The sequence below is a fragment of the Rattus norvegicus genome, chromosome 17 (genome assembly GCF_021556685.1).
Source record: "Rattus norvegicus strain SHRSP/BbbUtx chromosome 17, alternate assembly SHRSP_T2T, whole genome shotgun sequence".
In the NCBI taxonomy this organism is placed as follows: domain Eukaryota; kingdom Metazoa; phylum Chordata; class Mammalia; order Rodentia; family Muridae; genus Rattus; species Rattus norvegicus.
In genome coordinates, this window is record NC_141550.1 from 57669899 (window position 1) to 57694412 (window position 24514).

The window sequence follows — 24514 nt, forward strand, 5'->3', positions numbered from 1 at the left end:
CATTTCAGACCTGTTTCTTTTGCAGAAGCTTAGCCACTAGATCATGACTTTTAACTTTTTAAGTTAATAAACAAATTAATTAATGCAGAAGTGATCTTCCCATTTCAGATTCCTTATTGCTGGGTTTTTAGCAGTAATTCAAGATCAATGTCAACTCACAATATATATGTTATGGCTATTATAAATTATCATAAAATCATCAGTTTTCCAAAAATTCAAAATTCAGCAATCTGTAAGTGTAATGGCTACTCCTGGTTTCAACTTGACTATCTGTGGAATGAACTACAATCCAGGGTTTACCTGTGATCCAGATCTTGAGGCTGGGAGACACAAGTTTCTGACCTGGACCTGGACTTGAGGCACAGTGGCTATGAAAAGCTTAGGCCCATTGAAGGGTAGTATACACCTTTAATCTCAGGAGACTAAGGCAAGGAGACCTCTGAGTTCAAGGTCAGCCTGGGACAAAACTAGTCCCAGATCCAAGCATGGTGGTACACACCTTTAATCTGGACCACACCTTCTGCTGGAGACCTACATAAGGATGTTGGATGATTCCATGTAGTTCACTTGCTCGAACTTACCTGCCACCACATCTGTTGTCATTTAATTCTACAGAAGACTTCCCATTCACAGCTGACCATTGTTCAGGAGTTAGACTACAGACTGTCAGTCATCATAATAAATCCCCTCACTGTATAGAGACTACCCGTAAGTTCTGTGACTCTAGAGAACCCTGACGAATAGAATGAGTAATCGAATTCTTCAGGTGCACTAAAACTTCCTGAAGTCCGGCCCTGAAAATCTGTGTCAGTAAATAATCTCAGAGACTCCCTGAGTGACTAGTAACTCTGTCAGAAAGGCTGAAACATAAATTTTGACAACAAATATTTTGTTGGTTAAAAACAGACTCGCTCCCATAAAACACAGCACCTCTTACTTGACCACGAACTTACAGACGGCAATCCAGCATGCGACGCACCTGGACTGGTGATGTTGAGCAGTCGGCAGGAGTAGGGGTCCTCCCTGTCTTCCACAGGCACGTCACAGCCACGGGCACCTATTATGAACTTCACAAGCACACTGAGAGATGCGTTGACATTAAAGTCAGTAACGTATCATCACCTCACACATACCTACTTCCTCATGTTCATTTCAGACCTTTGAGGCACTAGCATTTCTGAGGGCTGATTTCTAACTTTATTTTTCTGACCTAATAAAAGGAGAGGGCATGCAACCCAAGGGCTGCTAACCATTGAGTGACTTCATAGGAGTTCTCTTCTGTAGTACTAAAGCAGGTATAAATGCTTGGCCTGGCTACCAGCAAATGCTCCTGTCACTTAACAGCAGATTCACAGAAACATCTAATTCTCAGAAGCTGCATTTATAATTTCCCTTTTCCCTCACTTCCCTACCGTTCTCAAACCTTGTGTCAATGGTTACTTTGTGATCTGTTAACCAAGGTTACCTGTTGCTCTTGTCTCTCCTTGGTCTGCTCATTCTTACTCTCTATCCTCTGGCAACCCTTATTCCTAAGGCTGTAACCGGTCGGTCCAAGAGTGATTCTTAAATGTGAACACCTAGTGTAGATTCAACTTCTAAGCAATCAGTCCTCAAGTTCTTTGGCATTGGCAGCTGAGATCTGAAATGCTAGCTTAAGAGAGTCGTTTGTCAAATTTTCAGGAATTTTGTAAATGGTTCAGTATAGTCTTTATTAATTTACAGAAACAACTAAATATATTTAAAACAAGGAAGCACTCAAGTTTTCTACTTTCTAGGTGTCTTAAGGTTATTTACAATTTTATCTCTTTGATGGAATAGTCATCATGTATCTTTTTATAATTTTGAGCCCAACTATATCACAGTAGTTGCTTGAAATTAGCCTTTGTGAAAATATTTAAACACAGAAATTGACAAATAAGGACTCAATGTCCTGTATCACTTTTTGTCTAGACTGAGAGTATGATAAAATATTATTAGTGCAGATCAAGCCTACGTATAATAGATTTCCAGCCTTTACATTCTGAATAATACAAAAAAATATGAATACACTTTCAATGTCCAAAAACTATGAGATGATCCAACAAAGAAGTCACTGACTTCACTGACATTTTGAACATTTATTATTTTTATGTGCATGGGTGTTCTGCCTGCATGAATATCTGTGTGCCACATGCAGTGTAGTTCCCATGGAGGTCAGAAGAGGGCGGTGGGTCCCCTGGGACTGGAGTTACTGACAGTTGTGACTGTCATGAGGGGGCTGAGAATTGATCCCAGGTTCTCTAGAAGAGCAAGCAGATGCTTGCTGAGCTCTCCCCAGCCTAAATCTTATTCTTTAACTTAAAACATTTACTTCAGAGCTATATGCCTTTGGTGATTCCAGCCATACGTTTATTACAAATCTAATATTCTGGCAAAACGGAAGCATTCTATGAACATTAACTGGCCAGATAGACTTTACTAGGTTTACAGAGTACTGCAGTTACTAACTATCCATTATGAGGTATTAGTTGTATCAATAAAACTGTGACAAACCAAAGTACATATGAATACACTTTTTCCCCAGGGAGCCATTCACAGCCTGAGGGTACCTGAGCTCAAACACCCTCAGCTGAGCTTTTCTCTTCTCAGCAGTACTTAGCCGTTGACCAAGGATTTCACAACTCTCAAGGCAGACACTTCCTGTTCCCTCTACAAATTCTGAGGAGCTACCACCAAGCAGTCGCTCCTCAGCAGTTCTTGCCTGAACGAGTCTGCTTCTACACACCTGCTTGCCAGGAGCTACTCAGCTCACTGCTCATCTCTTACAGCCACAGGCCTTTTCTCCTTTCCCCATCTGTATAGTCTCCTCTCATTTTCTGCCTTCCTAGGCTTTGACTCTGCTCCAACATTCACCTCCCACAACCCCAGGTTACATGTGACTGATGTTTGTCAAGTACTCCAGGCTATTTAAAAAGATCGATTTTATCATCTTCTGTGTGTGTGTGTGTGTGTGTGTGTGTGCGCGTGCATGGCGCATGCCTGTGAGTGTGCCTGCAAAGGCCAGAAAAGGGAGTTGATTTCCTAGAGCTGGAATTCCAGAAGGTTGAAAGGCACCAGATGTGGGGATCAGAACTCAGGTTTCTCTAGAAGAGCAGCAAGTAAGTCTTCTTAACTGCTGAGCCAGCTCTCCAGCCTATTCCAGGCTATTTTACTTATATCTCCATTGTACCCCATACTGCCCTATCAACTATCTACGTGAACTAAACTTAAAGGCCCCTAGACTCCAGTTGCACCTTTGTGTTCTGACACACACAGTACACTACCTGCTTAGAATACATTAAAGTGACAAACTACAGCCTATTACAGAGGTTTAGAATCAAACACAGTCCTCATAATATAAAACACAAGATATTAAAGAATTCCATAACCACAGAATGCAACTGTCTTTTACTACTGGCCAGCTAGGCAGAAAACATCTCATGTAGACAACTAGGATTTGTCATAAAGGTCTAGACAAACATGAAAGAATACGCTAACTAATTGAGAGATACTCATATTTATGTTAAGCTATCTTAATAACCTTACTAAATTAATATAACTACTATGCCCTAAAAAGTTACTTTTGTTCTTGAATCTGTTTTTATATAGATTGAAAGACCCCAGCTTAGCAGCAGTAACGCCATTTTGCAAGGTTGTACTTAAGATGACTGGTTCAGGGAAAGGTTAGAACACTGAGTACACAGCGGCTGCCAAGCAAGATATGTTTGGTTGAAGGCCTGGCAACAGGACGACTTCGGTTGAGCACCTGACAATGAAAAAAAGCCCCAGGAGAGGTCCCACACCCTGGTGGGGGGCCGAGTCAGTCGTTATGTTCCAAGAAGGTAGCTAAGAAACTTGCCCCCGGGCTGAACCCTTGGGGGGCCGAGTCAGCCGTTATGTTTCTGGAAGGTAGCTAGGAAACTTGCCCCCGGGCTAAACCCTTGCCATATTAGAATCCACCAATTATATCCCTGTAACCATGCATCTGCTTCTGTATGCTTGCTTCTGCTCCCCAAAATCCTATAAAAGCCCATCCTTGGTTCCGTGGGGCGCGCCAGTCCCCCGAGTGACTGAAGCGCCCGCAGGTGCCTGTGCCTGTGTATCCCGACAATAAACCAAATCCTCTTGCTGATTGCATCCTGTGGTGTCTCGGTCTGGTCTTTGGAGTTAGAGGGTCTCCATCCCGAGGGAAAGTTCTCCCTGAGAGCTTTTCATTTGGTGCATTGGCCGAGAAAGGAGATCCTCCACCCAGGGACCACCGACCACCCACTGGGAGGTAAGCCGGCCGGCGTCTGTCTGTCTGTCTGATTTTGTCTCGTTCTGCCTTATTCTGTCTGTTCTGTGAGCGCTCAGCCAGGTCTGTTCTGTGAGCGCTCAGCCAGGTTGTTTGGAATTTGGGTGGGACGAAGAAGGAGCTGACGAGCTCGGACTTCTCGCCCCGCAGCCCTGGAAGACGTTCCAAGGGTGTTAGGGGCCCGACTTTTCGGGGCCCAATCTGGGAGAGGAAAAAGATCCGGACTAACGGCACCTCTGTCTGTATTTTTGGCTTTCAGAGGGCCCCGGACCTTTGCCACCTCCATCTGACTTTTTGCTTTCAGTTTGGTACCAAAGCCGTGCAGCACGCCTGTCTGTTGTTTGTTTGACTGTTGGTGTTGTTTGTTTTCTCTGTGTTCTAATCTTCCTTAGAACTAACATGGGACAGTCCCTAACAACGCCCCTAAGTCTCACTCTTGATCATTAGAAAGACGTCCACGACCGGGCACACAACCAGTCCGTCGAGGTTAAAAAAAAAAAAAAAAGGAAAAGGGCAGACTCTCTACACATCCGAGTGGCCCACTTTCGGAGCAGGATGGCCAGTGAATGACACATTTAATAAGATCATTATTTTACAGGTTAAAGATCGGGTCGTCCACGGACATCCTGACCAGGTTTCTTATATTATCACTTGAGAGAGTCTCGCCTTAACCCCCCCCCCCCGGGCGGAACCCTTCATGGACCCGAATTGGCCTCCCCTCAACCCCCAGCCTGTCCCCTCGGCCCCGCCTGGTCCGCCGGCCACGTCTTCCTCTCTCTACCTTTGTGAAATCAGAGCCTTCTAAGAAACCTGTCCTCCCGGCAGACCCAAACTCCCCTCTCATAGATCTTCTCTCTGACAGGCCCGGCTGAAACGGAGGAGGCAGAGCCGCCGGCCAGATCAGTTGCCGGGCCACAGTCTGATAAGGGTTTCTCCCCTGTCGCAGGGAGATTGCGCAATAAGCGCGAGGTGATGCCAGATTCAACCTCCCAGGCTTTCCCACTTAGACAGGGAACCGGTGGCCAGACCCAATACTGGCCGTTTTCAGCAGCTGACATTTACAATTGGAAACAACACAACCCTTCTTTCTCCAAAGATCCGGTGGCACTCACCGACCTAATAGAATCTGTTTTACTTACCCACCAGCCTACTTGGGATGACTGCCAACAGCTCTTACAGGCCCTCTTAACCTCAGAAAAAAAACAAAGAGTGTTCCTAGAGGCCAGAAAGCATGTTCTGGGAGATGATGGGCGTCCCACCCAGCTGCCTGAAAAAATTGATGCTGCATTCCCACTTAAGAGACCAAACTGGGATTTTAATACAGCTGAAGGTAAGGGACACCTACGCCTTTATCGCCAGTTGCTTCTAGCGGGTCTCCGAGGGGCTATACGACGCCCTACTAATTTGGCTCAGGTAAAACAGGTATTACAGGAAGCAGGGGAAACTCCCTCCGCCTTTCTAGAGAGACTTAAGGAGGCCTACCGTATGTACACTCCCTATGACCCAGATGACCCAGGACAAATGACGAGTGTCTCTATGTCCTTCATCTGGCAGGCTGCTCCAGATATCAGGACTAAGTTACAGAGGTTAGAAAATTTACAGGGCTATACATTACAGGATTTACTTAAAGAAGCTGAAAAGATTTTTAATAAGAGAGAGATAAAAAACAAAAACAAAAAATTGAGTCGAATCTTGGCCGCCGTAGTTCAGGGCCAAGAAAGGAAGGGAGATAGGGGGGGAGCTCGAAAGGGGCTGAAGCTGGATAAAGATCAATGTGCCTATTACAAAGAGAAAGGGCACTGGGCCAGAGAGTGCCCCAAGAAGCCTGGCGGACCCCGAAAGCCTCGACCACGAACCTCCCTCTTGGCTCTAGATAAAGATTAGGGAGGTCAGGGCCAGGAGCCCCCCCCCCCCCCCGAGCCCAGGGTAACGCTTAAAGTTGGGGGGCAGCCGGTTACTTTCCTGGTAGACACAGGAGCCCAGCATTCAGTCCTCACCCAAGCTCCAGGACAACTCAGCGACCGGACGGCCTGGGTACAAAGAGCTACTGGTGAGAAACAATACCGATGGACTACAGACCGCCGGGTTCAGCTGGCTACCGGTAAGGTGACCCATTCCTTCTTACATGTTCCGGACTGCCCGTACCCTCTGCTGGGCCGTGATCTGCTCACCAAACTAAAAGCACAAATTCATTTTGAGGAAGGAGGGGCCCAAATAACTGGCCCCCACGGAACTCCCCTTCAAGTTCTAACCCTATAAACCGGGACAGGACACTGGCTTGGGCAGAGACTGGTGGGATGGGGTTGGCGCTCCAACAGCCCCCCTTAATTACAACTCCAGTCTCCATAAAACAATACCCCCTGTCATATGAAGCTTATCAAGGTATAAGGCCTCACATTACGAGGCTTCTAGATCAAGACATCCTAATCCCCTGCCGGTCGCCTTGAAATATGCCTCTTCTGCCTGTTAAGAAACCCGACACTGGAGATTATAGGCCAGTACAAGACTTGAAAAAGGTCAACAAGAGGATAGAAGATATTCATCCGACTGTTCCAAACCCTTACAATTTGCTCAGTAACTGTTCATCGATGAGAAACAGGGGTATGCTAAAGGGGTCCTAACACAAAGGTTGGGACCCTGAAAACGCCCTGTGGCCTACCTGTCTAAGAAATTGGACCCTGTGGCCTCTGGCTGGCCACCGTGCCTAAAGATGGTGGCTGCTATTGCTGTCCTGATCAAGGATGCTGGAAAATTGACTTTGGGACAGCCACTCACCATCCTAGCACCCCATGCAGTGGAGGCCTTGGTAAAGCAGCCCCCAGACCGCTGGCTCTCTAATTCTCACACCAAGCCTTGTTACTGGATGCAGAACGGGTTCAGTTTGGGCCCGTAGTTGCCCTCAATCCTGCCACCTTGCTTCCTCTACCAGAGGAGACAGAACAACATGACTGCCTACAAATCCTCGCAGAAGTACATGGAACCAGGCCGGACCTATCGGACCAGCCTCTTCAGAATGCTGACCACACATGGTACACGGATGACAACAGCTTCTTGGCAGAGGGAGAGCGAAAGGCTAGAGCTGCGGTCACTACGGAGGACAAAGTGATTTGGGCGAAAGCCCTGCATGTTAGTACCTCCGCACAACGGGCTGAACTCATCGCCTTGACTCAGGCGCTCAAGATGACAAAAGGTAAGAGGCTAAATATATATATACAGACAGCCGTTATGCCTTTGCCACGGCACACATCCACGGGGAGATCTACCGGAGGCGGGGGCTGCTCACATCTGAGGGTAAAGATATGGCTAAAATTCTGGCCCTCTTAGAAGCCCTATTCTTGCCCAAAAGACTGAGTATTATACATTGTCCAGGACACCAGAAAGGGCACAACCCAGAGGCACGAAAAAACCGGCTGGCCGATGCCACGGCGCGAAAAGCGGCCATGAACAAACAAATCTTGCCCTTAAATAGCCCAGACCAACCCACGCCCCCACCAGTGGGACAAACCAGTTGGGTTTATGCCCATGAGGACATAGAGCTCCTAAAAAAATGGGGGCCATCTACCACCCTCAACTAAAACAGTGGGTCTACAAAGAAAAGACAGTTATGCCAATAAAAATGACTTTTGAATTGATCTCCTTTTTACATAAATTAACCCATTTGGGGTTTAAGAAGATAAAAACCTTACTAGATCGGGAAGAGATAAATCTGTGTTTTTTTTTTGAATCGGGACAAAGCGATACAAAAGGTGACTGAGAGTTACAAATCGTGCGCTCAGGTTAACCCGGAAAGGACCATGATTAGACAAGGAGTTCGTCCTAGGGGACACCGTCCCGACATCCATTGAGAAATTGATTTTACTGAAATTAAACCAGGTATATATGGATACAAGTATCTCCTAGTGTTTGTAGACACCTTCTCAGGATGGGTCAAAGCCTTCCCCACGAAACACGAGACTACAAAAATGGTCACCAAGAAGCTCCTCGAGGAAATCTTTCCCAGGTATGACATGCCTCAAGCATTGGGGTCGGACAACGGGCCCGCTTTCGTCTCCCAAGTAAGTCAGTTGGTGGCCAAATTGTTGGGGATTAATTAAAAATTACATTGTGCCTATAGACCCCAGAGTTCAGGTCAGGTAAAATACATGAATAGAACAATTAAGGAGACTTTATCCAAACTAACGCTTGCAACTGGCTCAAAGGATTGGGTGGCCCTCCTTCCCCTAGTTCTATATCGGGCCCGGAATACCCCGGGCCCCCATGGTCTAACTCCTTTTGAAATAATATATGGAACACCACCCCCATTTGTCCATTTCTTTGATTCAAACATTGCTGATTTTGCTGACAGCCCTTCTCTGAGGGCCCATTTACAGGCCCTACAGATTGTACAGAGAGACGTCTGGAGACCTTTGGCCGCTGCTTACCAGGACAAGCTTGAGCATCCGGTGGTGCCACACCCGTTCCAGATTGGAGACACCGTGTGGGTACACAGACACCAGACCAAGAATCTCGAGCCACGGTGGAAAGGACCCTACACCGTCCTCCTGACTACCCCGACCGCCCTAAAGGTAGACGGAGTCGAGGCTTAGATCCACGCACCACACGTCAAGGCAGTCCGGTCTGAGGAATTGACTAATCACAACACTACACCCCAGACATGGAGAGTTCAGCGCACTCCAAACCCCTTAAAGTTAAAACTCCTACGTGGCTCCTCCTAGCCCTTTTGTGGCCTAGAGTCAGTGGTGAAATAAGCCCCCACCAGACAGAAATTTCTTGACCAAGTCGAGTGAAAGATTTCACTCAAAGTTAACAAAAAAAAAAAAATGGGGGAATGAAAGACCCCAGCTTAGCAGCAGTAACGCCATTTTGCAAGGTTGTACTTAAGATGACTGGTTCAGGGAAAGGTTAGAACACTGAGTACACAGCGGCTGCCAAGCAAGATATGTTTGGTTGAAGGCCTGGCAACAGGACGACTTCGGTTGAGCACCTGACAATGAAAAAAAGCCCCAGGAGAGGTCCCACACCCTGGTGGGGGGCCGAGTCAGTCGTTATGTTCCAAGAAGGTAGCTAAGAAACTTGCCCCCGGGCTGAACCCTTGGGGGGCCGAGTCAGCCGTTATGTTTCTGGAAGGTAGCTAGGAAACTTGCCCCCGGGCTAAACCCTTGCCATATTAGAATCCACCAATTATATCCCTGTAACCATGCATCTGCTTCTGTATGCTTGCTTCTGCTCCCCAAAATCCTATAAAAGCCCATCCTTGGTTCCGTGGGGCGCGCCAGTCCCCCGAGTGACTGAAGCGCCCGCAGGTGCCTGTGCCTGTGTATCCCGACAATAAACCAAATCCTCTTGCTGATTGCATCCTGTGGTGTCTCGGTCTGGTCTTTGGAGTTAGAGGGTCTCCATCCCGAGGGAAAGTTCTCCCTGAGAGCTTTTCAAGATAATTCATTATTTTCAGAAAATAAACCACAAGCTTACTTCATTTAAGTAACTGCTTCAAAGGCTGAATTACTGATATAAATTATACAGATTATTTTTAGTTCGGAGGCATTCACTCAATTGTTCTTGGATACTTATTTTATTCTTGGCCAAGCTAGGTTATAGATATTGGGGATCTAACAGGAGAATAAAATCAAAGAGCCTATCTCCTAATGGGGAGCGATGAATAACATAAATGTATCACATGCCAGTTGGTGATACATCCAATAATAAAGCCAAGCAGGGGACGGCAGTGATGGAGAAGTGGAGTGCTGCTTAACCTGAGACTGTCAGCTACGGTAGAATCTACCAGACCTGAAGGAATGCTACCATGAGGACGTTTAGTGAAAGAGTGGTAAAGCAAGAGCAAAGACTCTGAGGCAGAAGCTTCAGTGTACTGGAGGTGGGGGAAAGAGGGGTTGGGGGAATGGGAAAGATGATATCATATGTTTTCTTCACATGCAGAACTCAGGCTGTGCGTGTGCATGTACGTGTGTGTGTGTGTGTGTGTGTGTGTGTGTGTGTGTGTGTTGTGAAAAAAGGATAGACTCTTTAGAGGGAAGGATTCATCAAGGAAGGATGAGACAGTGAGGGTAAGTATGAGCAAAGTATAATGACAAACTTAAAAATGTTATAATAATAAAAACCACCACTATTTTGTATGCATTTTAAAAAAAATCAATCCCAGGAGTATAAGGGAAACACAGTGAAGTGATTATATAGAAGAAAATGTAGACTGATTGACTACAATAACTTGGAATTTTTATTATATTTAGAGACAAGCATCAGTAGCCTAGACTGGCCTCAAACTCACTACACAGCTGAAGAAGACCTTAAACTCCTATCTGTGCCTGATAGGATTTTATTCTAAGATCAGAAAAGACAATGGATATAGGCAGGTGTGTGCGTGTGTAAGTGTGAGCGCATGCACACACACACACACACACACACACACACACACACACACCAGTGCAGAGTTATAAATAGAAAGTTAACAATATTTGACTAATCTTAACAATATCATTCTGGCCTGGCAGCTATATGGAAAACGGAATATGGCATATGTCTAAGACAAAAGCCAGCAATCCATATAGAGGATCTTTTGCAATAATCCAAATGACAGGTGAAGGCAGTGAAGACATGGTCGGCAGCGGTAACGGGTGTGACCCACAAACGGCACCAACACAGTGTGAGTGGTTGGTGTGGGAAGGGAAAGCAGGGGAAAGATAACGTTTTGGTCTGAGTAGCTGCTGGCATGTTCTAATTGGTACGGTAGGAAACACAACGGAACTCAAGCTGGCGGGGGGGGGGGGGGGGGCGAGGCGCTTCCTTGCTAGGTTATGAGGTTTATTATAGCAATCGTGGACTAAGGAAACCTATCAGGAAGAGGAATGGAAGTTGCCATGAGGAAGATAGGGGATCTAAATGTTCACTATTAGTGACAAGAAAATTCCCAACTGCAGCTTACCTCAACAGCCAACCAAGAAAATTACAGCTTAATAGAACCCCAAGAGGATGTTCTCTGGTACAGCCCGGGTGTCTTGCCTGTCTTCCCAGCTCCTCACTGTAGCCCTGAGAGATCCTCATGCGGAGAAGGAACTCGGGCCCTTAGTGCATGACTGCAATAATAAACCCTATTACCAAGCAAGAAAGACTCAGCACCACCCCCAGAGCCTGAGTTCTAGCAGCCATTCCCATCATGCCCAGTAAGAATGTGCCGTCAACTACTCGACCAAAATCATCGTTTCACCTTTGTTTCCTTGTTTCCCATGCCAACCGCTCTGCTCCAACCATTTCTGACCAGCTGCTGGGCCGTCTACTATCAGCAAGAGAGGCACTGCAAAGCCCAGCTCTGGGCAGATGGTTACAGGAGTATAGATGCCACGGACACTGTAGATTATCCCACTAAAAATACTAAAAACTGGGAAAAAGTGAGGTTATTGAAAATATTCTTTCAAGTACCTTTTGGCTTAAAATCTTGATAAAAATTACTTCTAAAACTCAGACGGTTTTCCCCTGGCTGGCAGCGCGGAGGCCGCACGATGCCTGGAGTTACTGTAAAAGACTACTGTAAAAGACGTTAACCAGCAGGAGTTCGTCAGAGCTCTGGCAGCCTTCCTCAAAAAGTCTGGGAAGCTGAAAGTCCCCGAATGGGTGGACACAGTCAAGTTGGCCAAACATAAAGAGCTTGCCCCATATGATGAGAACTGGTTCTACACACGAGCTGCTTCCACAGCACGGCACCTGTACCTCCGTGGTGGTGCAGGGGTTGGTTCCATGACCAAGATCTACGGAGGACGGCAGAGAAACGGTGTCAGGCCCAGCCACTTCAGCAGAGGCTCTAAGAGTGTGGCCCGCCGGGTCCTCCAAGCCCTGGAGGGGCTGAAAATGATGGAAAAGGACCAAGATGGGGGCCGCAAGCTAACACCTCAGGGACAGAGAGATCTGGACAGGATCGCTGGACAGGTGGCAGCTGCCAACAAGAAGCATTAGAACAAAGGATGCTGGGTTAATAAATTGCCTCATTCATTAAAAAAAAAAAAACTCAGACGGAAATGGCCATTCTTCCAAAAGAGCCATGTTTCTAAACCAGTCTCTCTTTTAAAAAAAGATTTTTATTTTAGCTATGAGTGGTTTTTGTTTTTTTTTTTTCGGAGCTGGGGACTGAACCCAGGGCCTTGCGCTTCCTAGGCAAGCGCTCTATCACTGAGCTAAATCTCCAACCCCAGCTACAAGTGTTTTGGCTACATGTATGTCTGTGTACCACATGTGTGCAGTGTCCACAGAAGCCAGAAAGGACGTAAGATCCCCTTGGACCTAGAGTTACAGTTTTAAGTCACCATGTGGGTGCTGGGAATTGAACTTAGATCCTCTGGAAGATCTGCCTGGAAGACAGGCAAATACTCTTAGTCACCAAGCTGTCTATCCAGCCCCAGTGTCTGACTTTTTAAAAGTAAGGGGTTTTTGCTCTTTTTCAATTCCTGAACCAGGTTAGGGAATAATTCAGAAAACCTACCGTTGACTTAATGTAGGATGTTGCAGCAAATCCTTCAGCCAGGTGTTCCTTATCACATTTCGAAGTTCGTGGTTGTTTCGAGCTGATAACACACCAACTACCACATCATAGTGACGAAATTTCCCCTGAGGAAATAAGGCTGATTGATCTATAAATAAGTAACATAAATTGCGAGTCAGTCATGACATCTCAACTACAGTAAACTAAGCATATTTCATAAAAAGTTTATTACAAATAAAACACTTATGCTTGTAAGATATATAGATAAATAGAAACAAAAATTTTAAACTTCACTTGAAAATTTAAAAACCCATAAACTCAGCATCCAGAAATATGTACAACTAACATTCTGGTATGTAGGCTTTTGGTATCTCATATGTATGTATGTATCTATGCAGGCATAAAAAGATTTTCAGAACAAGTGAGCTTTGCTATAAGAATTGGCTGTAGAAAACAAGATGGCATAAATAACAAATACTGGCCACAGTTCGAGTCCTGGACCCTTTGCATATTTACTGTGAGATTTTGTGGGTGTGCTGTTGGGTTATAACATGGAGTCCAGACTGACGTCCACACCTACAGAGGTGAAGAAGACAGCTCTGACCTTCCAGTATTACTGCTTTCATCGCCCCAGGACTGGGACAACAAGCATGTACCTGGCTGACTGTGAGTCACTTAACCTCTTGAGTCTGTTTTCCTTAGATATAAAAGGACTACAATATTTCTCATAAATATGTAAGAATTAAGTGAGGTAATGCGTATAAAGGTCCTAGCTTAGGACTAGTAGCACATAAGTGATAGTTATTAAGTTTGGGGGATGACTCAAAGGACCTCCATGTTAGACACTATCTCCTCCCTCCCTCTCTCTCTCTCTCTCTCTTTCTCTCTCTCTCTCTCCCTCTCTCCCCGCCCCCTCACACACACACACACACACACACACACACACACACACACACACACACACACTCTAGTCAGCTAAAACTTTTTTTCATTACAAACCAAATTTTCTAAAGAATGAAATCAGAAGTAACATTTTAGTAAGGAAAAAAATTCCTGTAACAAGTCATTCATTCATATATATATATATATATATATATATATATTCATATATCGCTTTTTTCTGTTCTGTTTTAGTTTAAAAAATTCATCCTTAGAAATAAGATAGAAGAGAGGCTATGCCTTTCTTTTTATTGGTAGCTTTTAAGCTTAAGAGCTACAAGCTGATTTAGAACTCCAATAAGGATTCCATTTTATCTTTCTCCAGTGGTGGGAACTGACTCAAAATGTTTTCAAAAGTAAATTACTGAGGGCCAAGGATCTTCACCATATTAAATGCAATGTTTTTATGTGGTGTATGCTCTAGGTATTCAGTCTAAAATCCAACAGAAACATGTTGATACCTTCTCAACTAACCAATAAAAATAGCTAGGGGATCTCACTCTTCCTTCCGCTCTCTATTCTCTCTCTCTCTCTCTCTCTCTCTCTCTCTCTCTCTCTCTCTCTTCCTCTCTTCCTCTCCTGGCTTGACACGATAAAAAAAAAAACAAAAAAAAAATAGCTAGGGGACAGATTATTTTACTATAATAATTTAAAAGATATTAAACTGTAACAATTTTAGCACTGTTAAGAATTTTCACATAGCTAACCTTATTTTCCAAAAAATAGATTGTAGTCAGTGTACTTGTAAAGAGGCATTTCGATTCTAAAGAGATATTTGTATTGCTCTATCACAAATCTTGTACCAAAATGAGTTCAATAAACATAGAATTTATCTTCAACATGAATCTGCATGCTCGTGGATTAAGCTTGCCCATCATCGTTTAACACCTGACATTAATATAGTAAGCATTACATACAGGCTATCTTTTGATGTGCTGGGGACATTGTGCATGCTATGCCAGCCCTACTATTGACCTACATCCCCAGCCCTATAGTATGACTTCATGTTCATCACCACGACACACAGATACTTACTGAGCAAATGAGAAAACAATACAGAGAAAAATCAGTACCTTGCCCTAAATGTTAAATTTTTTAAAATTCAGAGACCAGAAACACTTTTCCTCAATCATATAACAAAATAAAAGCTATAGCTATTGCTAGAACTAACTCTAAATGAGTAAAATTTAAAATATAACTGAAATTCTTGTATAAAACTTGATAAAATTTGTATAAAATTCTTGATATTAATAGTTAGTGCACTCTAGTGACAGGACAGAGGCAATGTAATCACCATCAGTCCCACAGTTAAAATAAGGCACTACCTCGGGGTTGGGGATTTAGCTTAGTGGTAGAGCCCTTGCCTAGCAAGCGCAAGGCCCTGGGTTCAGTCCCCAGCTCCGAAAAAAAGAAAAGGGAAAAAAAAAAAAAAAGGCACTACCTCAGGTAAGCAATTTGCCTCCCATATGTCTCTATTTCATAATCAAGCAACAACTGATAGAGGAGAAAAAAAATCTTTTCTTTTTGTTTGAGACAAGGATATGTGTTACCTGAGCTGGTAAGAAACTGAGCTTGAACTCCTGATTCTCCTGCCCCTACCTCTCAAATGCTAGACTGCATCTACAAAACACCACACCTAGCTAGAATTTTTAAATTCTAATTTTTAATTTCAGCTTCTATTTCAAAGTATCTTTTTAAAAGATTAATAATTGGCAGCTGAAGAGATGGATCAGTGGTTAAGAGCACTGACTGATCTTCCAGAGGTCCTGAGTTCAATTCCTAGCAACCACATGGTGGCTCACAACCATCTATAATGGGATCTGATGCCCTCTTCTGGTGTGTCTGAAGACAGCTACAGTGTACTCATATAAAATAAAAAAAAAAAGATTAAAATTCTTTAAAAGGCCAAATGGTGGTGGAACTTGCCTGTGATCCCAGCACTTGGGAGGCAGAGGCAGGAGGAGCTCTAAGAGTTCAAGGCTAGCCTGATCTACAGAGTGAGTTCCAGAACAGCCGCAGCTATGCAAGAGAAACTCTGTTTCAAAAACACCAAAACCTAACCAAATCAAACCAACCAACCAAATAAACAAACAAACAAACAAACAAACAAAGAAAAACAACAAAATCTGTAAAAGGCCAAAGGCAGAAGTCACATTTTAACCTGTCTTTCATTAATCTGACATCAGAAAATAAAGTTCTAGACAAAAACAAATTTTCAGAATAATTCAAATATCCCTGAGCTCAAAATAGTACCTCATTCGTGGTATCTAATCAAAGTAGATCATCTAGAAATAGTGCACACTGCACATTAATTTAACCTCTGAATGCCTCAGATTTCTTCATGAAAAATTTCTCACAACTATCCCTTTCTGGGCACTAAATCTAGTTTCTGTTTAGACTGTAGGCTTTTACTGAGACTAGTTTCTCCATGAACCATCCATATTACGGGGTCTGTGGCTTTGTTTTAAATAACTAAATGTATACAAAGATAACCCCTAGCAGCCTGAAGATCACAGCCTTTTGATGGCATTGTACTCAGTCTGATGTCCTTTCTCCCTGCTTCTAACTCCCATCTAAGCCACGTCTGTTCAACTGCTTTACTTTGCAGGCATCAATCTTTTTTTTTTTTTTTTTGCAAAGAATCCAGAAGGTATCTTGGCCTCCTAGAGAACTTCTATTCCCAGATACACTGCAGTCAGATTAAAAAAACAAAAACAAAAACAACCCCGAATTCTACCACACACATACCCATGTGATCCCATCCAATAGACTCCCCAAATAAACAGGTAAAAATTTCCAGTGGTAATCACTCAGGCTTGTAGCCCCTTTCAGGAGTTTCACTTTATATACTCATCTCACAGTTATATGGGGTAAGCAGGGGACACCTAGCTTGATATCAGTATTCAGAAACATGAAGGGGGAGGGAGGACGGACGACCAAGACAGAAGCACTAAGGGACAAGTCAAGAAAGAAGGCAACTGTTGTGGTTTGCCCTGGAGTTATCTGTATTTTGATGCTAATTCCACTGCCCCAAGGACAGCTGCCTAGTCACATACTCAGGACTCAGGTGACTTCACCAGAACCTCCCCATTGAATTTGTAAAGTACAGGTGAGGGGCAGGAACAGGATAGAAGGAGGCCTGTCACTGGAGGAGAAGGAAGAGTGGGCGGGAGAGAAGTTTGAAGGAAGAGGAGGAGACTAGAACAGAAAGGAGGAGAGAGGGAGAAGCCATGGCAGGATAATGAAGGCTGAAGTATAGATCTCGCTCTGTGTATTTACAGGTTGTTATCAATGTTCCTAAGGGAGCATGTTTAAGTGGATCAATTGGATCTAAGATTATTGTGTTGTGTGTTCTTTTATGTGACGGTTTGAGTGTAGGAAAGTGTGCGGCGGCAGGAGACACTGGGCGGCCGAGGAGTTGGGATGTGTTTCTACCAAGATATCTAGCAGATATCTTGGGGCACTGCAGTGCAGGACCTAGCGAGGTAAAAGACAACAATACATTTTTTTCGATTTTTTATATTTTTACAACAACAGGCAACAACTTATGGGAGGGAAAGCCCAACTTCACTAGACACTGAGTTTGAATTAGAGCAACATTACATTAGATTTCTTCTCCATTTGAAGTGACAAACGTCTTCTTCAACGGTAAAAATCAAATGGCAGGTACTTCAAGAGAATGGTGACCATGATCTCAAGATAACATCTACTCTGCCTCGCTGCTGTGGGACTGCAGTCTGGAGCCAGACCTGATGACAGACACCTGCAACCCCAGCACTCGGGGAGGCAGAGGCAGAGGCAGGTGGGTCTCTGAGTTTGAGGTCAGCCTGATCTACAAAGTGAGTTCTAGGACAGCCAGGCAGGGGGCAAAGAGCAGGGGGGTGGGAAGAGGGAGGTAGAACCTGTCTCAAAAAACCAAAACCGAACCAAAAGCCATACAAAACAAAACCCAGGACATACTATAAATACATATTCAACATTTTAGGAAGGGTAGGAACTTTGTTGACATTTGATTTCCTCAAATGCTGTTCACATTATATTTTGAGGCATCAACGATCAATTTAGGCTGGGTATCGAGTAAGTCCCAGGATCCTTCTGCCCCACTTCCTAAGTGCTGGGATTACAACTGTGCATTACCATGGCTGGCTTAGGCCATGAGGATGGGGAGGGGGGTTGGTGCTGGAGATCTAATTCAGATCCTCATGCTTATTTTAAGACTTTTTTTTTTCTTTTTCTTTCTTTTTTTTTTTTCAGAGCTGGGGACCGAACCCAGGGCCTTGAGCTTGCTAGGCAAGCGCTCTACCACTGAGCTAAATCCCCAGCCCCTCATGCTTATTTTAAGACAAACATTTTACCAATTGAGCTAGCTTCCCAACCCCGTACATTTCCTTTTTAAAATTAAATGATTGAGAGGCCTCAGCTTGTGAGAATATATCAGCCTGCACAGTCACATGTCTGAAAAGAATGTGTGTGATACATCAAGAACATTTTCAAAATACATTTTTCAAAACATGTACTATATTGAAAATAATCCAGAAGTACAAACCAAGTTTCTTTCCTTTCATTTAAAAATAATTTTGAGTTTTCCTCAACAGAACTTGGTTTCCTTTATGAAAGAAATATATTTAAATTATAAGGTCCTCATGGCATGTAAATAGGTAATATAGGTAGAAAGTTCCTATCATCTCAGTTTTACTCTCTTGATTCATTCACTCAGACTGAGCATTTCGTATGCCTGCTGTACTAAATGGCACAGGCCCACAGGGAACAAGATCTCCACAATGACAGGAATAACTCACAACCCCAGGCAAGGGCCCCAAGAGCAATGACTATTTATTTTAGTAAGTAATCTATCTTGAGAGCCTGGCAACTTGCTGGGCTTTGCAATAACCTTGGGCTTTAAAAGGGTAAGGGAAGTTGACCTCGAAACTGATTATTCAAAATAAGCCTAAGAAGTGAAAAGACCACAAAAAACAAAACAAAAAACCCCCCTTCTCATATGTACGCTCTTGATGACACCCGTCACAATCAGGCAGAAATCTTGAAAATGAGGAAAATGTATGAGCCCATTACAGATTTGCTGGTGAGCCAGTCAACTGGGTCACTACAGTGTGCACCTGCCAGCCTCAATGAACCATACTGGCATAGACTTTAGCCAAGACCCACTATGATGGTTTACACATGTTTGGCCCAGAGAGTAGCACTATTAGGAGGAACAGTAGCACTTGTAGGAATAGGTGTGACACTGTGAGCACTGGCTTTGATACCCTTGTCCAAGCTGCCTGAAAGTTAGTATTCGGATATCAGCCTTCAGATGAAGATGTGGAACTCTCAGCTCCTCCTGCACCATGCCTGCCTGGATGCTGCCATGTTCCCACCTCGATGATAATGGGATAAATCTCTGAACCTGTAAGCCAGCCCCAATTAAATGCTGTCCTTATAAAAGTTGCTTTGGTCATGGTGTCTGTTCACAGCAGTAGAACCCTAAGACAGTGACTGGGGTATTTCTGTGATTGGCCTGGCCATGCTTTTATTTGGAAGAATGTGAATGTTGGGATTTGGAATGCAGTCGAATGCTTTATATGGGGCTCGATGGGCTATCCTAGAAGGAATATGGGAGACTTTATTACTGATAATGATTTGAATTGTGAAGATCTGGCCCAAGAGGTTTCAATGGAGAATTTCAACATGTAGCCTAGTGACTGTTTTTGTGGTATTTTGGTGAAGAATGTGTCTGCTTTTTGTCCTTATCTAAAGAGTCTTCCTGAGGTTAAGGAGAAGACTCTAATTGCATTGACAAAGAAGTCACAGAAATACCCATCTTAGACTTTGATCTCTGGTTAAGCCTCATGAAGAGCATTTTAAACAAGAATACCAAGCTGAGAAAGGAAAAAATATAAAATATATGTATTAAAGGGGGACCAGGAAGTAAAATGGAGCTGAATCCTGTGTTCAAAGATTTTAAATTGAATTAAGCAGAAGGTCAAGGCCAGCATGGAACAGAGCAAGTTCTAGGTAAAGAAAAACTTATATCTAGGCTTGGTGAAATATACCTTTAATCCCCGTGCTTAGGAAACAGACATGCAGATCTCAGAGTTCAGTCAGTCTAAAGAGCAAGTTCCAGGACAGCCAAGCTTAGGCAGTGAAGGAAAACAGAAAGCTGGTGATACTGTAATAGAACAAGGGGGCCATGTTCCGGCACCAGCAAGCCACAGAACTCAGCAGCTTTGGCCACATGGCTCTGGCTTTAGAGTCCAGAATAGAAGCAACTGCTGGGACAATTGATGCTGGCTAGCTGGAGTTAAGAAATAGTGGTGATTAAGGAGACCAGCATCACTGAGGTGAAATCTTCTGGGAAGTGTTTTCTGAGAACACAAAGAAACTGTGCTTCAGAGCTAGCCAAGGTTGTACCTCGTGCTACAGATGTCCCTGGTAATGTTAAGAGTCATCCAGGTTTTGAGGAATGAAAGGGTCATGAATAGCAGCTGAAGCTTGGCGCTGTGAGAGTCCATGAAAGGCCACTAGTGAAGGTGCAGCCCCAGTTGCAGTTGATGGCCCAGGACTGAAGGGGTCATGCAAAGCAATTGAAGCTTGGCACCATGAAGAGAGCCTATGAGAGGCTACTGATGAAGCCTAGTTGCAGCATTAGACCCCAGTGTATTGGAGATGCTAGTACCAGGGATGATCAACAAGAACAGCAGCAGCAATGGAGTGGATCAACCTGAGCTTAGAGGGCTACAGAGGGCAGAGCTCCTCCTTTGGAGAAGCCCAGAAGATCATGTGTAGATCACAGACACTGAAACAAGAAGCTGTAATACTGAAGTTGCCATGAAGACCCCAAGATTTTTTGAGATACCAGAACCATGGGAAAACTGCTAATGGGGAGGGGAACCAGCCCAGGAGAAAGAAGTTTGTTGCAGTCAACAAAGATGAAAAAGGAGTTCTGAAGAATGCTTCAACATTACATGGAGATGCAGTCTGGAGTTTGCCCAGATGGTTTCCTGACTTGCTTATGGGATTGAAGTTAAGTCATTGGATGAATCTCAGAAGAGACCTTGAATTTTGGACTTTTAACATTGTTGAGACTGTTCTAGACTATGGGGACTTTGGACGTAGGACTAAATGTATTTTCTTTATTATGCCATAGGTTAAGTAAGGCCCCCATAGCCTCATGTGTTTGAACAAACCTATAGGGGCCAGGGAGTGGAATGTAATGGTTTATATATGTTTGGCCCAGGGAGTGGCACTATTAGGAGGTTGGAACAGGTGTTGGAATAGCTCCTTCTGCATCATGCCTGCCTGGATGCTGCCATGTTCTCTCCTTGATGAAAACGGACTGAACCTCTAAACCTGTAAGCCAGCCCCAATTAAACGTTGTCTTTGTAAGTGCTGCCTTGGTAGTGATATCAGCTTACAGCAGTAAAATCCAAACTAAGACACTCATCACAATTCCGGGAGTGACTCAGGCACTGATATGAGTGTTTTGCCGACCAAATTCTTATAGCTTATATACATGGGAACTGAAATCCTGAGATATATAGCATAGAGGGATAGTTTTGGAAGAACCAGCCCTAGGCAAAAGCTAGACAACAAGCTCGATTTGTCTTTGAACTGCTTGCCCAGTCTATCCACAAACATGCTGGACCCAGGTATCCAGCCCTACACCTAGCTAGCTATCCAAATAAGTACTTGGTCATAAGCTACTTTTCTTTACAACTCTGGCTTCCTTTTTTCAAGATACCTTACAAAGAGAAGCCTTTTCTCGATCACATAAGCTTTCTATATTGATCACTGCATAATTTTTGCTAAGGCACTGCCCAAAACCAGTCGGCAAAAATCAAGTCACAGTTTTTATCCCGGCTATTGTTTCCTTTCCTGTCTGTACCTACGGTGTGCTATACTTCACAAGAACCTTCCTGCTAACCAGTTGTGCTCCATGACTGGTTTCAGCTGTTTAAAGTCACTGTATTAGAGAAGTTGCTAATCTTAGCACCGGCATGGCAGACTCTCTTCTCTCGGATCCCTGCTTGGCTGTCACCTTTTTGCAGGGGCCGTCCTTGATCTCTTAGATCAACTTTTAGAACGCTGCCTCATTTTGTCTCATCATACTCACCACAGTTACAGTCTTATGCTGTCTCCCCTTTCAAATGGTTAAGACTTGCAGGCAGGCACTTTACATTAACTACTTGCTAAGATGGCCTAGCAGCCTTCTACCGTTTGCTGAACCAACCATTAGCCAGAGGGCTTTTCTAATATTCAGGGAAGGCAAATTTCCCTTTCAAAAAAGTTATTGGACTAATAAAATGGTTCATCAGGTCGAAGGACTTGCTAAGTCTGATAATCAAACTCTGAACATCACAAAATCAGAACCCATATGGCGGAAGGAGAGAACAAAGTCACAAGTTGTCTGTTCTTCAACTTTTTACAAAAGCTCCATGTAGTACCAATGTACACACCTGAGTGTGCGAACACACACATGCACATACACACAGACACACAAATGTAAAAAAGTACTATTGTGGCTTAAATGGGATTTCAGACAGAAGAGCAGAAAAGAAAACAAATATTAAAATGCTATTTCAAGAGAAAGATACTTAGCAAAATCTCAGGTTTTAGGCTTAATGTATGTGGTCAGAAAGTAAAAATGCTCAAATGTTTTAAATATTTCAACAACAAAATAGGAAAAAGAGCTGTGGGAATTTTTTGCAATCAAAATACTTCTGCTTTTGTTTCTGAAGTACCAAGAGAAGAGAGTGGGATAGGAATCTGTCTAATTAAAACATCCTACTGATTATCAGACAAAGCTCCGATATCAACACAACATTAATTTTTACAACTAGTACGATCCCATGCAACCCTGACTCTTCCTATAGCTTGCTTCCTTAACCTGGTCTAGTCTAGATGGATAAGCATTAAAACATCAGGAAAAAATCTTTTTCAAACACAAAAATTGCTTGCAGTCTTACTTAAATACAAGCTCAAAGGCAAGGTTTATTGTGTTGAATCCCAAGACTGCTAATGTTAAGGTCATACATAGTCTACAGTGGCTCTGCAAATAGATCCCAGAACTCTCTCAACCCCAACAGACGTGAGGCGGCAAAGCATTTTGTATGTATGACCTTTCTTAACTAGTGTGTAAAAGTCCCACAAGCTAAAAACACATAATGTACTTTCATTATGCCACGAAAGTGATTCTTTTCAGTCACATGAATAGCCTTTCCAAAAAAACAGTGGTTGTCTAATAGGAAAAGAGAGCACTACTAAAATAACCCCAGGGTAATCTGGTAACAATCTGAGTTTTGAGGATTGCTAAATAAGGCGTAAGACTTAGTTTGTGATGGCTGTGAAGACCAGTTTTAAAACTAACAGCTGTTTGGATATGAAATGGTAAGATAAATCCTAACGTAGTTAAAAAATAAAACAAGCATTACCCTATCCTTAAAATAGTTATCTAGTTCTCATTATACACACACACACACACACACACACACACACACACACATACATTCTGGAAAAAACTTGAAAAGGACACACAGGAGACACGAAAGTAGTGTTGAGAGTGACAGGACACTGCGGGCAAACCGTCAGGTCAGGTTGTAAGGCGAACGAGAGCAAAAATTTCATTCCCACAATGGATGAAATTTGGGAACAAATGTACGCAACTTAAAGAAGAATCCGGTATTCCTACGCCCCTTAATTAGCAAGCTACCCAAGCACAACTACAGGGGTGACTCCACTCACGTCTAGATGTTTCCCTGGCTCACCCCATGATCAGAGAACACAAAGTACAGTCAGTCCCTCCTCGTTGCAAAGTGAGTCCTGACAGCAAAGCCAGCACCGGCAGCACCGGCAGGCTCGGAGAGAAGCCCACCAAGTTGTGACCAGGGCCCCCGACCACGACATGGGCTGTTGAGTACTAGCTAATAAGAAACGATCGCCCAGCGCCAATGAAAAGACTCATTTGTTCGGTCCGTACTAGGACGTCCGAGCACTCTCTGTGCCCCTCCAGGCATCCCCGAGGCCTCCCACGAGCTCAGCGACCAAGCCCCTCATCTCACCTGCAGCGCTGGGCTCCGTGTTGTGGGGGGCCGGAGGGGAACGGAGCCAGAGGTGCCAGAGGTGCAGCGCGGCCCCGAGCACGCAAGGGCACAGCAGCACCAGCCAGTTTCGCATTGGCCGCTCCCACCTCTCGCCCCCGCCGCGCTCTCCCGCGTCCCGTCCAATAGCGAGGGGACCTAAGAACACCGGGTGCTACCGACAGCGTTCGCGCCCACGCCCGGCTTTGTCTTCGCCGCTCGCTCCTTAGATCCGTACCACGAGCGGCCGCCGCTTCCCGGCCAAGGCACCGCCCCCGCGTGCGTGGCCTTCCCACCCGTTCCGCCCTCCTCGCTCTTGCCCAGCCCTTCAGTCCGCGTTCTAGCACGCTCCTGTCTGCCGGAAGGGCGGGAGCGTAGTCCCTCGCTGAGCACAGGAGGGAGGCGTGCCTGAGATTCTAAGCCGTACAAACTACATTTCCCATGGAGCTATGCACGCTGTTACGCGACGCTGGAGGAGGTGAAATGCACACACGAAGCATGCGCGTCTCTTATCAGCCTGAGAAGCATGCGCGTCTCTCACCAGGCTGCAGTTCCTTAGCGGCACATTAAGCATGCGCGTTCGTCCTCACGTTAATGCTTCCCGGTAGTTGAGGCAGGCACTGAACACACGGAACCTGCAGGTTAACTGCTCAAGTTGCTGTCCAACCCCCTCAGCTGTGGACATTGCTGCAGGGCGCA

The 24514-nt window shown here is 44.5% G+C and overlaps 1 protein-coding gene and 1 pseudogene across 17 annotated transcripts in view; one reads left to right on the forward strand and one right to left on the reverse strand.

Moving 5' to 3' along the window:
* Positions 1 to 24249, reverse strand: part of B3galnt2 (beta-1,3-N-acetylgalactosaminyltransferase 2) — a 48021-nt gene extending 23772 nt beyond the window's left edge. For 6 of the 16 annotated variants that reach the window (XR_015640720.1, XR_015640723.1, XR_015640717.1 and 3 more), the window contains exons 1-3: positions 23798 to 24043; positions 12801 to 12948; positions 980 to 1080 (exon numbers count right to left, since the gene is read on the reverse strand). Coding sequence is in view for 6 of the 16 variants with exons in the window: in XM_087590149.1 (XP_087446275.1) it covers positions 980 to 1080; positions 12801 to 12948; positions 23798 to 23912 (364 nt within the window). In the remaining 10 variants the exon portion in view is untranslated. 16 annotated transcript variants of the gene reach the window in all.
* Positions 11497 to 12328, forward strand: Rps19l4 (ribosomal protein S19 like 4; annotated as a pseudogene). Its single transcript, XR_015641351.1, has 2 exons — positions 11497 to 11715; positions 11849 to 12328. The product of XR_015641351.1 is annotated as a ribosomal protein S19 like 4, transcript variant X2 (transcript).
* Positions 24250 to 24514: the final 265 nt, after the last annotated feature.